Source organism: Blastomyces dermatitidis, assembly GCF_000003525.1.
Source record: "Blastomyces dermatitidis ER-3 genomic scaffold supercont1.4, whole genome shotgun sequence".
NCBI lineage: Eukaryota > Fungi > Ascomycota > Eurotiomycetes > Onygenales > Ajellomycetaceae > Blastomyces > Blastomyces dermatitidis.
Window position 1 is genome coordinate 1,659,116 of NW_025544777.1, and position 15,104 is coordinate 1,674,219.

The 15,104-nt window shown below is 29.5% G+C and overlaps 1 protein-coding gene across 1 annotated transcript; it reads left to right on the top strand.

Moving 5' to 3' along the window:
- Positions 1-8,239: 8,239 nt before the first annotated feature.
- Positions 8,240-8,695, top strand: BDCG_16839 (uncharacterized protein; the record flags this gene model as incomplete). The annotated part of the gene is made up of 1 exon (XM_045426031.1): positions 8,240-8,695. The coding sequence occupies exon 1, from the start codon at positions 8,273-8,275 to the stop codon at positions 8,693-8,695; it is 423 nt and encodes a 140-aa protein (XP_045280733.1). The 5' UTR covers positions 8,240-8,272.
- Positions 8,696-15,104: the final 6,409 nt, after the last annotated feature.

The following is a 15,104-nucleotide window of genomic DNA, read 5'->3' on the forward strand; positions in this document are numbered from 1 at the left end:
TCAATCACAGTAGATATAAGAATCACATTCATTGTCATTTCCTCTTCAAATCATTGTTATTCAATCTCTTTCAGCTTCAGTTTGTGAATTTGAACAGAAGCTAATCTTTTCCCTGTTTCATTGAGACATTCTCATAGTTATCTTCTGAATCTTTCTCTAATATAATGTAGTTGGCGTGGACAGACACTGATCTTTCTCTCAAGTGTGAAGATACATAGATTGATCAGCAGTTGAAAGTGATGGGTTCTGATTGATTACAGTTGATACATACTTCATATTGACATTAATCAGTGACTTCTTCAAAAGTGATCTCAGAGACTCAGAAGCCTGTTTAAATAATGAAAACTCTTGCTTGTGAATAGATATTTAAATCTATTCAGTTTATGATATCTGCATCATTGCTATTCTTCAGTGTGAGTATATGAGTGACTGAGATATAACATCTTCTGCCACTGTTCTGTATACTCTTGAGCTTGATAAGACAGTTATTCAATGTCTGAAGCTGTGTACAGAAGTCTTCATAAGTTGAGTCATCATTTACACTTATAAGAGTCTATAAGAGTTCAAAAGTTAATGCTTTCTTAAGCATGTTAATCTTCATTTGATTCTCTCAAGATTGATCATCTGCTTCTAAGATCTTGATGTTGAAGTCAGAGATAAATGTTGTAAGAGAAGTGTTTCTCTGTCAGACACTCTGTAATCAATCTAACACTCTCTGTTGTATGACAGTGTCTTGAAACAGAATATTAAGATATTTGATGATATTGTCAGATGTTCACAATACTGATTTACATGCTTTTATTCATGAATAAAACTTCTGTTTCATGTGATTCTTCAATCTTTCATTGATATATCAATCTTGATTTATTAATGAACTGATGACATCTTCATCTATACTCAGTTTCATAAGCATTTTCATTCTTCATGATGAGTAGAGAGTGAGATTAGAAGTATTAAAATATGTAGAAGCATTTAAGCATTCTTTCAGTGCTTTTGTATTTATTATTATTATTATTCTTCTTCAATTATAGATGTATGCAGTCAGAGACTATGACATCTACCTGAGAATCTTTAGTTCTCAGAGTTTTTCCTATATCTATAGAGTCAACTATTATACATTTATCAATTTCAAATATGCAAAATCAGAAAATTCCAGCTCAGAATATAAAAACTGTTTACAAATTGCAGTATTTCAACACCTTCTGATAGTTTGAAATCATTTGAAAATATTATGACAAAAGAAAAGAGAACATAGTCTTAAAGATAGACACATTAAATAGATAGAGAAAAGAACAGAAGAAAACAAGTACAGTAAAGAGAGACTATAACAAAATAAAATTATTAAAAGATGATATATAGCTGTTTTAACAGACTATATCTAGTCAATTTCCACCTCTTCATATTCAGATACTTCTGAATTCAGCCATTTTCTTATAGCTGCTCTAGTTTCTGATAGAAAGTCTATTAAGTATTTAGTTCCTGTCTCAGTTGAGAATAAGAACCTCATATTTAATTGATTTAAATCATACTTCTTCTTTAATCTGACTCTGAGACTATTGTATAATGCACAATGCATTACAATATGCTCAGAATTTTCATTCATATTGCAGAATGAGCACTCTGTTGAATCAAATCTATCATCAAATCTTTGTATATAAGATTTGAAATAACCATGTTCTAGTTTCAGCTGAATTATAGATGAGAATATTTTCTTTTTACATTTAATTAAACAAGATTTTCACTTTGATTTTGTCTTAAATCTTGAATAATGTATACTCTTCTTTTGTTTCTGTCAGCTTTCATTTCACTTGTTTAAACAAGATTCTTTTATCTTTCTCTTTATGAAAGACCAGGACACTGTTTTTTGAATAGATCTGCTTAATTCTGAACCCTTTTTTGCAGCTGAATCAGCCAATTCATTGCCATGAATATTCATATGAGCAGGAACTCAATGCAGATGAATTATCAGTTTTGATATTCTTCTCTCTTGAATTTTTAAAACAGAGTTTAAAATCAGTTCAAGATTCATTTAATCATTATGAATCTGACTATTTCTAAGTCTTTTTAAAGCAGCTTGACTATCAGAGAATATTCATACCTCTTTCAAATCATTTTCTCTTTTATAAGATTTTATTTCAATGAGTTTGAAAGCTTTCACTATTACAAATAGTTCAGCATCAAAGACTTCAGATTCACAGCCTAAATTTCAGAAATCTGAGATAAAATTAATATTATCTTCAGTATAAGCAATGCCTGCATCTAATCTATTCAAATTCTCATTTTTTGAGTCATCTGAGTAGATCAGAATAGAGTCTTTTATATTAATTGTAGAGATCTTCTTCAAATGCTGTTCATATTCTCTCTCTTTAGATAGTTCACTTATTTATAAGTCTATGAGAGATTTCAGCTTTTCTCTTCAGAGAGATATCTTCTCATGATTAATTTTCTCAATATTTAATGAAGAAAATTGATTCTTAATAAGTGAACATAGTCTATACAGTTGAGAGAGTATTTTCTTTAAAGTATTATTCTCATTTCAATTAAGAAATCTATTCCAATTCAGTTCATTTCCTGAGTTAACTGATGAAAATGAAGAAGAGACTCTTTCTCTGATTATATAATTTGAGCTTATCCTCATGACTCTCAGAGCATAGTTCATACAGGCCTTTTCAAATTGAATAGTAGGAGATGGAATTGAAGCTTCAATTTCCATTGCTTTAATAGAAGATGACTTGAATGTACTCAGAATTCTTCTCAAAGCTCTGTTTTGTAGACTTTGAAAGAGTTCAGTGAAGTTTTCTTGATTATTTCATCAAACTTGAACTTCATAATCAGCTACTGAGATAATACAGGCTATGTATAACTGTCTCATAGCCTGAAAGAATAGACCTCTCTCAGTATTTAATAGTCTGATTATACTATTGAGTAGTCTCTCTGTCTTGATGATTCTTTGTTGAATATGATATTTAAAATTCAGCTTGAAGTTTAATCATACTCCTAGTCATTTGACATTTAAACTGGGTTTAATCTCTTTATTCAAAAGAGTTAGACTTAGTTCTTTCTCATTAAATCTGGAAAAAAAGTGAATTAACTCAGTTTTATTCATATCAAATTGAATTAGATTGATATCTGCTCTAACAAAGATTTTCTTTACTGCTTTCTCAATCACTTCTAAGTTCTCTTTGATTGTCTTTGAACTGTAGAGTAGATCAATATCATCTACATAACTTGAAGATCTCACTATTTTCATCTCTCTATTCTTCAATAGATATGCAGTGTATATTGCAAATAAAACAGATGAGATTCAAGATTCTTATGATACTTCTATTTTTATCTCAGTTTTATCTTGTTTTCTTCCATCAAAGAATAGTTGTATAATTCTTTTAGACATGAAATAATTGACTCATTTTATTAGAGAAAGTGACAGTTTTCACATCTTCAAAGTTTGAATCATCTTAGACTTTGATATATGATTAAATGCATCTTTTATATCAATAAAAACTGCAGTTGAGACCAGGTCTTCATACTTTGCTACTTGAACATTATAAACAACTGAGAGAACAGTATCAATTGCAGAACATTGTTTTCTATCTCTCATTTATTCATTAAATAGAAGAGAATCACTAATAGAGCTTATAAAAGATAATCTAGTAGCTATTATCTTTTCTAGAATTTTTCTCAAACAGTTCAACAGAGATATTACTCTATATAACTTAGAAATTGAAGTTGTTCTATTAGGTTTTACAAGAATTACTTCAGTAGCTTCTCTCCAGCATTCAGAATGATAATAACTTTTTAAGAGATTGAAAAAGAGCTCAAAATATTCATTCTTCAAGTAGGAATATGTGTTTTGAATAATTGAGTGATTAATTGAATCAGGCCCTGCAGCAGTTTTAATTGAACTTGAGAATATTGCTGACTCTAGTTCATCATATGTAAGCTCAGGTCATTCCCAGTTATTTTCATCAATATATTCATGAAATGACATATTCTTCTCTTCTAAATGTGATGATGAGTTTTGAAAGAGAATTCTTATAAAAGCTTGACATTTTTTCTGAAAAGAATTTGCTGTATATAATTCATTCTGCAATTCATATTCTAAGGTTGAAAGCTTTGCTACACTTCTTGTTTTAGTATAGTTAAAGACTTTGAAACCTTCTTTTTCTTATGCTTCTTCAAGAAATTTGTTCCAGCAATCTGTTTTGACTTTTTTAATATCTGAAAAATATTCATTTCAAATAGCTTTGAACTCTTCATCAGATATTAAGTGATTCTTTCAATCTCTCTTAGCAGTGACTAATTGCTTTCTTTTAGAAGTGATATTCTCATTTCATCAAGGTTTGAAATACTCAGAAGACTTTTTCTTTGAAATATTTTCTTCAATACTTGTTAGAAGAATAGATGTAATCAGCTTTGCTCTATTCTCAAGCATTTCATTTGATATATCTTGACTTTGATTTCAATAGAGCTCACTCTGTCTTTCAGATTTCAGCTGTTTTACTCTTTCTTCAACTGCTTTTTAATCAGCTTTTTCAAAGTTATACTGATTAGAGAGAAGAGGATTTTCACTTCTTTATTTTTCACTCAGTTCAATATCAAATTGAATGATCTCATGATTCAATCCTGAGATTTTATTTGAATCAATAAATCAGTTTATAAGTTTTTTTTTAATTAGATTTTATGACATGAAAGTTAGATCTATAATAGATTTCTGTTTCATGCCTTTTCTAAAGAATGTTTGTTGATCAGACTTGTTAACTAAATCTATTGAATGCTCAAAAGTTCATTCAATCAGTTTATCTACTCTTACTGCTCTTGTGCACTCTGAGTTTTATCAGAGATGATGTGCATTGAAGTCTCCTGCAATTATAGAGTTTTTTAAGAGAGTTATATTCAAAAATCCTCTATCAATTATTCAGATATTGTTATTTTCTTTCAATGATTTTTTATTATAGATATTTATAAGTTGAATAGTATCAAACTCATTATCTTTATCTATAATGTCACTCACTAGAATGTCAGAGTCAGATATGATATTAAATCTCAGATTAAATTGATATCTTGATCTTTTTCTTCCATAGATTGCTACTCTTGATTTTATCTTAGATTTTTCAGGAAGAAAGCAGTAATAGCTTGGATGAGAAATGATGTACTTTTGCTCAGTATCAAAATTTGGTTCTTAAAGAAGTACAAAGTCAACTTTTTATTCAAATGCAATCTGAAGACAAGAATAAATGCAATTTAAGTTTCTATTCACATTATTTTGAATAAATGTGATTTTTGAAGAGTTTTTAAACTTTTTTTGTTGTTTTTGTTGTACATTCATACTAAAAGAGAGTGAAGATATAGTAGAATCTAATCACTATCATCAGATAGTAGATTATAACTATTTTGAAAAGCAGGAATCTCAACTGCTTGCATTCTATCTAGTTTATTATCAGAGTCATTTCTCAATTCTCTAATCTTAACAGATGTTTGAGAATTCAAATTCTGTTTACATTTAGCTGGAGAATTGAAGTTTGAAGACCTAGATAGTTGAGAGTTTCTTCTTTTTGAGCTTGCAGTTATGAATTTACTAGCTTGACTTTTCTCTTCAGTTTTAGATTCACTTTGAGCTTCATCTTTTCTTCAGTTCTTCTGAGTTCTTGAAGCAAATACACATTCTTTTGAGCTAGATGCATGTTTTTCTTTGCAATTGAAGCACTGAAGCAGAGTATATTGACATATTTCATCTCTTTTTGAGCATGTTTCACATTTATGCTTATTAGTTTTGTGATCTCTAGCACAGAATGCGCATTTTGAGTCTCTGAAACAAGAGATTACAAAGTGTTCATATCTTTGACAGTTTAAACACTGTGTTTGAGCTTTGAGATTCATTCTTGAATCTTTGTATTCATGAACTCTCATTTTTAAACCTGCTACTCTTACTTCAGAGATTCTTGATTATTTAAGTGTCTTTGTATATACTAGAACAGAGGCATTTCTTCTACTCTGTCTGAACTCAATTGAATTAAGCTATACAGACTCTTTTCTCAGTTGAATAGAATTGTATTCTTCTAATTCATTTTTGAGAAGCAGCATTTCTTTCTCACAGTCAAAAATTTCAACTGGAATATCATGAAGAATGAATTTATCCCACTTTTCATCTCTTTCAGATAGAATTGTTGTATTCAGTAGAGATTCTATTGCTGATTTTCAGAGATTCTCATTCTGAATGAGAAATTCTGCACTGAATTCAGACATTGTAGTCAAAATAATAGAGTTTTCAAAGAAAGATGACTCAATTGAAGCTATGACTGATTTTTGAACTTCAATATCAGTTATTAACTGAGAAAAGAACTGCTGATTAATTTCATTTCTAATTCTGAAAATGAGATTTGAGTTTAGCTTGTTTTTTTGCAAGCTCTTCTGATTTGAGACTTTGAGAATAAGTCTTCTGTTTCTGAAGATTTGAAAGTTCTTCTCTTTTTGCATTTCTTTTTTTTCCTTTCTATGAACAGAGATCTGAGAAATATTCTTCTCAGTTTTCTCAGAATTTTGAGCAGATTTTGAACTAGCAGATTTGAAGACAGCAGATTCTGCTACTTGAGCATATGTTTTCTTCTGATTTGAAGAAGAAGATGAAGAAGTAGAAGATGAAAAAGAGTCAGTGACTGTACTGAAAGATTTCAATGTTTTTTGAATTGTGTTTGAAATTCCAAGTTTGAACTTGATCACTTCTTGTAGTTGTCTAGCCTGAGTATGAAGAATTAACAGAACTTCTTCATTCTTCTCACTCAGACACTGTTTTTCAAGAATTTTACTTGCTTTTTTCAGTTCCTGTATTTCAAGAACTTGTTGTTTCTCTATTTCTTTCTTCTTTCTTCTCTTTAGAATTTCAATCTCAGAAATGACATCTGAGAAAACATCTTTTTTCACATCAACTGAGTGTACTCTTGAACTTATTTTACTCACTGAATGAAAAGTTGATCAGACTGTTTTAATTGAGAGATTTATCAGTATATTTTCAAATGAAAAGTTGGTCAGACTGTTTCAATTAAGAGATTTATTAATCTATTTTCAAATGAAAAGTTGGTCAGACTGTTTCAGTTGAGAGATTTATTAGTCTATTTTCAATTGAAAAGTTGATCAGACTGTTTCAAAAGAAGAATAAAAGACTTTTGTGTATAAAACACCTGATTTTTTTTCACACTAGTTCAGTAACTAGATTAGATTTTTGAAGAGAATCTAATAAATCAAAAGTGATTTTTAAGATAAATCAATAAAATCTTTACAAACTCTTTCTTGGGCTACAGTGAGAAAAAGCATGATATCAATTGATAATAAATCAGATGATATGACAGTTTTTGAGAGAAAAACTGATAAAAAATAAGTCAATTTTTTGCAGAGAAATTGATTAAAACTATTCAATTTTATTCTAAATCATTCAATTCTTCTCACACAACAAGTGTGCAACTCAAATCAGTTAATAAAGAGTGTAAAAGAGAATTAAGTATTAATGAAAGCTCTTCAGTCACTGAAAAAGTAATTCTTACTTAAAAGAATATGAAATTATGACAGAAAATAACTCTATTTTTAATTCTTTGTAAGAATATTGTGTAAAATTCAGAGAAAAACATCTTACTTTTTCAAGAGAAGTAAAAAACTATTTCTAAGATCTTTTTTTTGCATTAACTGCTGTAGAAGAATGAGATAGAAACTGCTAAGATATGCACTACTGTATACTCTCTATCAAGACTTTCTCTCTTCAGAGTCTTGATATTATAGAGAATATAAGTCTGTTTCTATATAATAATGTAAATATTGTCAGCAGGATGTAGAGAAACTGATTATTTATATCTCAAGATAGAAGACTTTGTCAATGATTATATTAATATAGAGTTAATTCTCAAATTCAATAGAAATCTAGTATTGCTGTTCTCAATCTCTTACAGAATCTATTGAATATTGAGATATTAAAACTAGATTTAATATATCTCACTGTGCAGAGATCAAAGGCTCAGTCAGACCTTGAAATATACTGATTTTATAGTTGTTGATGTGCTGTTGACTTGTTATCCACTGATTATGTATTGAATGCTGTTGCCAAGGTATCTTTTTGTATTATTCTGCTGGGGATGGGCCAGATTGAGAGAGGTAGTACAAGGGTGAGACTTGGTGTTGAAGTCTAGATACACAGGTGACGGACTGTGGAGGTTGCACTTCAGAAGAGTCTGTTGATTATGTGCTTGATATTATTGCCGAGGTATCTTTTTGTATTTTTCTGCCGGGGATGGGCCAGATTGGGAAGGGCGGTACGAGGGTGAGACTTGGCATTGGTGTTTTGGAACATCAAAGATGGACAGGGTTTTCGCGGAGGTCGCTCCTCAGATATCTCCACAACTACAGGTCAGGGATCTTCCAAAATCGAGAAGATTGGTGCATATGGCTAGGTCACTTCACCTTACAATTTGTATGGCACTCTGGCCCGGGGTTGTGGTGTGGTAGGGGAGAACGGGGGATAATCCCACACAGGAGCTTCGAACAACGTCCGGTTCACGTTTGGCTGGATAACTCCACCACCACACAGGGTATGCGGTCGGCGATGGGGTCAGAATGCTCGTATGATCGAGGGCTTTTTGATGAATCTATCGGCGGGTTCTTATTCGAAAAATCGAGCGAGTTCGTGGTGAAGCGGTGGAGCTTTTGTATTTGATTCTATAGGTGTTGAAATTGCATGAATTAATTATTGAATCTCTTTGTATTGAAGTTATTGCATTGCATGTATATCAGCTATTTATTATTATTGTAATTTCAACATTACTTAGAGTCACTGTGACATCACATCTATACTTATATTCAAGAATTTCATATTATTGTTAGACATGATTATATCAATTATTAGATGTGTAATTATATGAATCTCTTATATATCTGAGCATCAGAACCCTCAGATCTTTCACTGATATTCTCTTATAAAATCTTACTCTCTTCATAAGATCTCATTGCAGAGTCAGAGTGACTGATGAGCAAGCTTCTATTTAAGAACTTAATATTCACTTAACTGTTTGACTGTTTCTCTATTTCTTACACATTGTTACACATTTAGATATCTCTCAATGAATAATTGTTTCTAATGAGAAGATGATGCATGAATAATCATTTCTAATAAGAAGATAATGAATATTTTTCTAGTATAAGAGATCTATACTGAATAGATTGATATGATATTGATAGGTCTTATATAATAAAGAGAAAAACATTAGAGAAGAAAAGAAAGAGAAAGTGTAAAAATCAGTAATTGAAGTGAATATTTATACATGTATATGATAATGTATGCAGTGAAGCTTCAGAGTGGAAGAATCTATACGCGTTTATAGTGGCTGAGAATCAGCGATCAAGAATGGCTGAGAATCAGAGTATATATATTTAAGAGTGAAGCGGAAGAATCTATGAAGTGTAACAGAATAGTCTATATAATTGATCAGGTGCAGCCTGTCACACTCTCTCTCTGTTATCTGAGTGAAAACACTTCATGAATGAATGAAAATACACAGTTGTGAAAATAAGAGCTATTACAGAAAAAGAGAAAAGAAGATGAGATTCTACAGACAGATCTGAGATATTTATACTACTTTAGAGAGATTTATTTACACTATGAGTAATCTCATGAAATAGTCAGATCACTCTATTAAATAAAGAGATATTATGAATTACAGATCTAAATCTTTCTATATGACTATAAAGAGTGATTGCAGATGTCATACTCTCAGCCGCGTCAAGGCCCTGTTGCGGTTCCACACGGCTCATTGCTTTCATGCGGATGATTTCATTCTATCTGAACCGGTTTGCAATCACTCTATGACATCATTCAGATATATCATAGAAAGATTCAATTGATGAATATAAGAACCCTGCTTCTATATGAGGTCAGCAGATTACTCTTTCTTGATAATAAGGCATCACTGAGATATCACTTCGGCTATTCTCACTTATGAAATGAGAGAAGAGTATTTATTCATTGTCTATATAGAATAGCTAGATACTGATTTCTTATCAAAGAAGTCAGTGATTTGTTTTTTCTTCTACTGAAATATATACAAGAGTTACTGTGTATCTCATACAATCTTCTTAGTATACTAAGTATTATATCTGTGATATTCTCACAATAACTCTGTAGTCTACAAGCTCACTATTCAAGCAAGATAGTCAAGCTCACTTATACAGCTTTTCAAATAACTATCTCTATATAACACTGCTGACTAGTCACTGCTTTAATTCTATTATATTATAATTTGAATTACTTGACCTGATTATATGTTTGAATCAGTCAAGCTCTAACAGACTGATATAGTCTTATGCATCTGCACTGGCATCAATCTGATCTCACTCTCTGAGAGAAATATCACATCATCTTCTAGAGTGTATACATCTCTACTCTGACAAAAATCTGAGATTTCTGAACTTACTGCATATTTTGACATGAGCTCTTCAACTGCTCTATTATCACCGCGGCCTCTACACATCTACATCTATCATGAAGATAGAGAGATTAAGATCAGAGATTCTCTGAGATATAAGAGAAATATCTTATCTGAATTTCACAGCTTTATCTGTATTCTTGAACAGAAATTCCACCTTAACTTAAGTCAGTATAATACTTATAAGATATGAGTAATATACACTGTCAATCATCTTGAAGGCATCTCTGTGACTACTTGAGTCATTAAGAAGAGAGAGTTTGAGTGTATTAATACTGTTATAACTTAAGAAGAATTCAAGAACTTTCTACTGAATTAAATTAAAGATCACTGCAACTGCAGCTTTACAGCAGTGCAGTGATTTAACTCATTATATTAATAAGATAATGAGAATTCTTCTGATTTCAATGTAAGATTTGAAGAATATTGAGAGAAATTAACTGATGATTTAAATTAATTAAAAACACAGCTTTATCTCATGAAGCTAACTCACAAGATGCAGACAATGATATTATAATATCAGAGTTTATTAATTAATCACACTGAGCTTGTCAATCTGACTTCTCAGATCTATTTGAATAATCAATTCTCTGAGAAAAAGATTAATAAGATCTCTTCTAAGTAATTAATAACAGAATCTAAAGAGTGCTGTGATGACTTCAGTGTGAAGAAAGTAAAGAAGAATTTCAAGTATTCTGATTCTTTATTATTATTATTATTATTCTTCAATTATAGATGTATGCAGTCAGAGACTATGACATCTACCTGAGAAATTTTAGTTCTCAGGGTTTTTTCTATATCTGTAAAGTTAACTATTATACATTCATCAATTTCAGATATGTAAAATCAGAAAATTTCAGCTCAGAATATAAAAACTGTTTACAAATTGCAGTGTTTTAACATCTTTTGATACTTTGAAATCATTTGACAATATCATGACAAAGGAAAAGAGAAAAAGAACACAGTCTCAAAGATAGACACATTAAATAGTTAGATAGAAAGAAATTGAAAGAAAAAGATAAAGAAAAAGATAAAGTAAAGAGAGACTATAACAAAACAAATTATTAAAAAAGAGTATATAGCTGTTTCAACAGACTATATCTGATTGATTTCCTCCTCTTCATATTTAGATAATTCTGAATTTAGTCATTTTCTTGTAGCTGCTTGAGTTTCTGATAGAAAGTCTATTAAGTATTGAATTCCTGTCTCAGTTGAGAATAAGAATCTCATATTTAATTGATTTAGATTATACTTCTCTTTCAATCTGACTCTGAGACTATTGTATAACACACAGTGTATTACAATATGCTCAGAATTCTCATTTGTATTGCAGAATGAGCATTCTATTGAGTCAAATCTATCATCAAATCTTTGTATATAAGATTTGAAATAGCCATGTTCTAGTTTTAGCTGTATTATAGATGAGAATATTTTCTTTTTATATTTAATTGAACAAGATTTTCACTTAGGTTTTGTTTCAAATCTTGAATAATATATACTCTTCTTTTATTTCTGCCAGCTTTCATTTCACTTGTCTAAACAAGATTCTTTCATTTTTCTCTTTATAAAAGATCAGAACATAACTTGTTAAATAGATCTGCTTAATTCTGCACTCTTTTTTACAGCTGAATCAGTCAATTCATTACTATGAATATTCATATAAGCAGGAACTCAGTGTAAATAAATTATCAGCTTTGATATTCTTCTCTTTTGAATTTTCAAAACAGAGTTTAAGATCAGTTCAAGATTTATTTGATCATTATAAATCTGACTATTTCTAAGTCTTTTTAAAGCAGCTTGACTATCAGAGAATATTCATATCTCTTTCAAACTATTTTCTCTTTTATGAGATTTTATTTCTATGAGTTTGAAAGCTTTCACTATTATAAATAGTTCAGCATCAAAGACTTCAGATTAACAGTCTAGATTCTAGAAATCTGAGATAAAATTAATATTATCTTCAGTATAAGCAATGCCTGTGTCTAATCTATTCAGATTCTCATTTTTTGAGTCATCTGAATAAATCAGAATAGAGTCTTTTATATTGATTGTAGAAATTCTCTTCAAATACTGTTCATATTCTTTCTCTTTTGATAGTTCACTTATTTATAAGTCTATAAGAGATTCAAGCTTTTCTCTTCAGAGAGATAACTTCTCATGATTCACTTTTTCAATATTTAAAGAAGAAAATTGATTTTTAATCAGAGAGCATAGTCTGTACAGTTGAGAAGACATTTTCTTTGAAGAATTATTTTCATTTCAATCAAGAAATATATTTCAATTCAGTTCATTTTCAGAGTTAATTAATGAAAATGAAGAAGAGACTCTTTCTCTGATTATATGATTTAAGCTCATCTTTATAACTCTCAGAGTATAGTTTATACAGGTCTTTTCAAATCTAATAGTAGAAGAAGAAATTGAAGCTTCAATTTTCATTGCTTTAATAGAAGATGATTTGAATACTTTCAGAATTCTTCTCAAGACTCTGTTTTGCAGACTTTGAAAGAGTTCAGTTAAATTCTCTTAATTATTTTATCAAACTTGAACTTCATAATCAGCTACTGATGTAATACAGACTATATATAACTGTCTCATAGTCTGGAAGAATAGACCTCTCTCTGTATTTGATAGTCTGATTATGTTATTCAATAGTCTTTCTGTCTTGACAGTTCTTTGTTGAATATGATATTTAAAATTCAACTTGAAGTTTAATCATACTTCTAATCATTTGACATTTACACTGGATTTAATCTCTCTATTTAAAAGAGTTAGAGATAGTTCTTTCTCATTGAATCTAGAAAAGAAATGAATTAACTCAGTTTTATTCATATTAAATTGAATTTGATTGATATCTGCTCTAACAAAGATTTTCTTTACAGCTTCTTCAATCACTTTCAAATTCTCTTTGATAGTTTTTGAGCTGTAGACTAGATCAATATTATTCATATAACTCAGAGATCTTACTATTCTCATATTTCTATTCTTGAATAGATATACAGTGTATATTGTAAATAAAATAAGTGAGATTGAAGATTCTTGTAATACTTCTATTTTTATCTCAGTCTTGTCTTATTTCATTTCATCAAAGAAAAGTTATATAATTCTTTTAAATATAAAACAGTTAACTCATTTTATTAGAGAAAGTGACAGTTTTAATATCTTCAATATCTGAATTAACTTTGACTTTGAAACATAATCAAATGCTTCTTTTATATTAATAAAAACTACAGTTGAGATCAGATCTTCATGCTTTGCTATTTGAATATCATGAATAACTGAGAGAACAGTGTTAATTACAGAACACTGTTTTCTATCTCTTATTTATTCACTGAATAAAAGAGAATTACTGACAGAGCTTATAAAAGATAGTTAAGTAGCTATTATCTTTTCTAAAACCTTTTCTAGACAGTTCAATAGAGATATTACTCTATATAACTTAAGAATTGAAGGTTTTCTATTAGGTTTTGTAAGAATCACTTCAGTGGCTTCTCTTCAGTATTCAGAATAATATTCATTTTTCAAGAAATTGAAAAAGAGCTCAAAATATTCATTCTTTAAGTAGAAGTATATATTTTGAATAATTAAGTGATTAATTGAATCAGGCCTTGCAGCAGTCTTAACTGAACTTGAGAAAATAGCTGACTCTAATTTATCTTGAGTAAGATCAGGCCATTCTCAGTCATTTTCATCAATATAGTTAAGAAGTAATATATTCTCTTTCTTTGAATCTGAATCTGATGAGTATTGAAGGAGAGTTCTTATAAAAGCTTGATATTTTTTCTTAAAAGAGTTTGCTGTATATGATTCATTCTGAAACTCATATTCTAAGATTGAAAGTTTTGCTACACTTCTTGTTTTAGTATAGTTAAAAGCTTTAAAAACTTCTTTTTCTTATACTTCTTCAAGAAGTTTATTTCAGCAGTCTATTTTAGCTTTTTTAATATCTGAAAAATATTCATTTCTGACAGCTTTGAACTCTGTATCAGAAATTATATCATTCTTTCAATCTCTTCTAGCAGTAGTTCATTGTTTTCTTTTAGATATGATATTCTCATTTCATCAAGATTTTGAATACTCAGAAGACTTTCTCTTTGAAATATTATCTTTAATACTTACTAGAATAATAGATGTAATGAGCTTCACTCTATTCTCAAGCATTTTATTTAAGATATCTTGATCAGAATTTCAATACAGCTTACTCTGTCTTGCAGATTTTAACAGTTTTATGCTTTCTTCAACTGTCTTTCAGTCAGCTTTTTCAAAGTTAAACTGATTAGAGAGAAGAGAATTTTCACTCATTTATTTCTCACTCAGTTCAATATCAAATTGAATAATTTCATAATCTGATTCTGATGTCTCATTTGAATCAATAACTCAGTTTACAAGTCTTTTTTCTATTAGATTTTGTGATATGAAGATTAGATCTATAATAGATTTCTGTTTCATATCTTTTCTTAAGAATGTTTATTGATCAGACTTATTAATCAAATCTATTGAATACTTAAAGATTTATTTAATCAGATTATCAGCTCTTACTGCTCTTTTGTATTCTGAATTTTATCAGAGATGATGTTTATTGAAATCTTCTGCAATTATAGAGTTTCTTGATGAAGTTATGTTCAGAAATCCTCTATCAATTGTTCA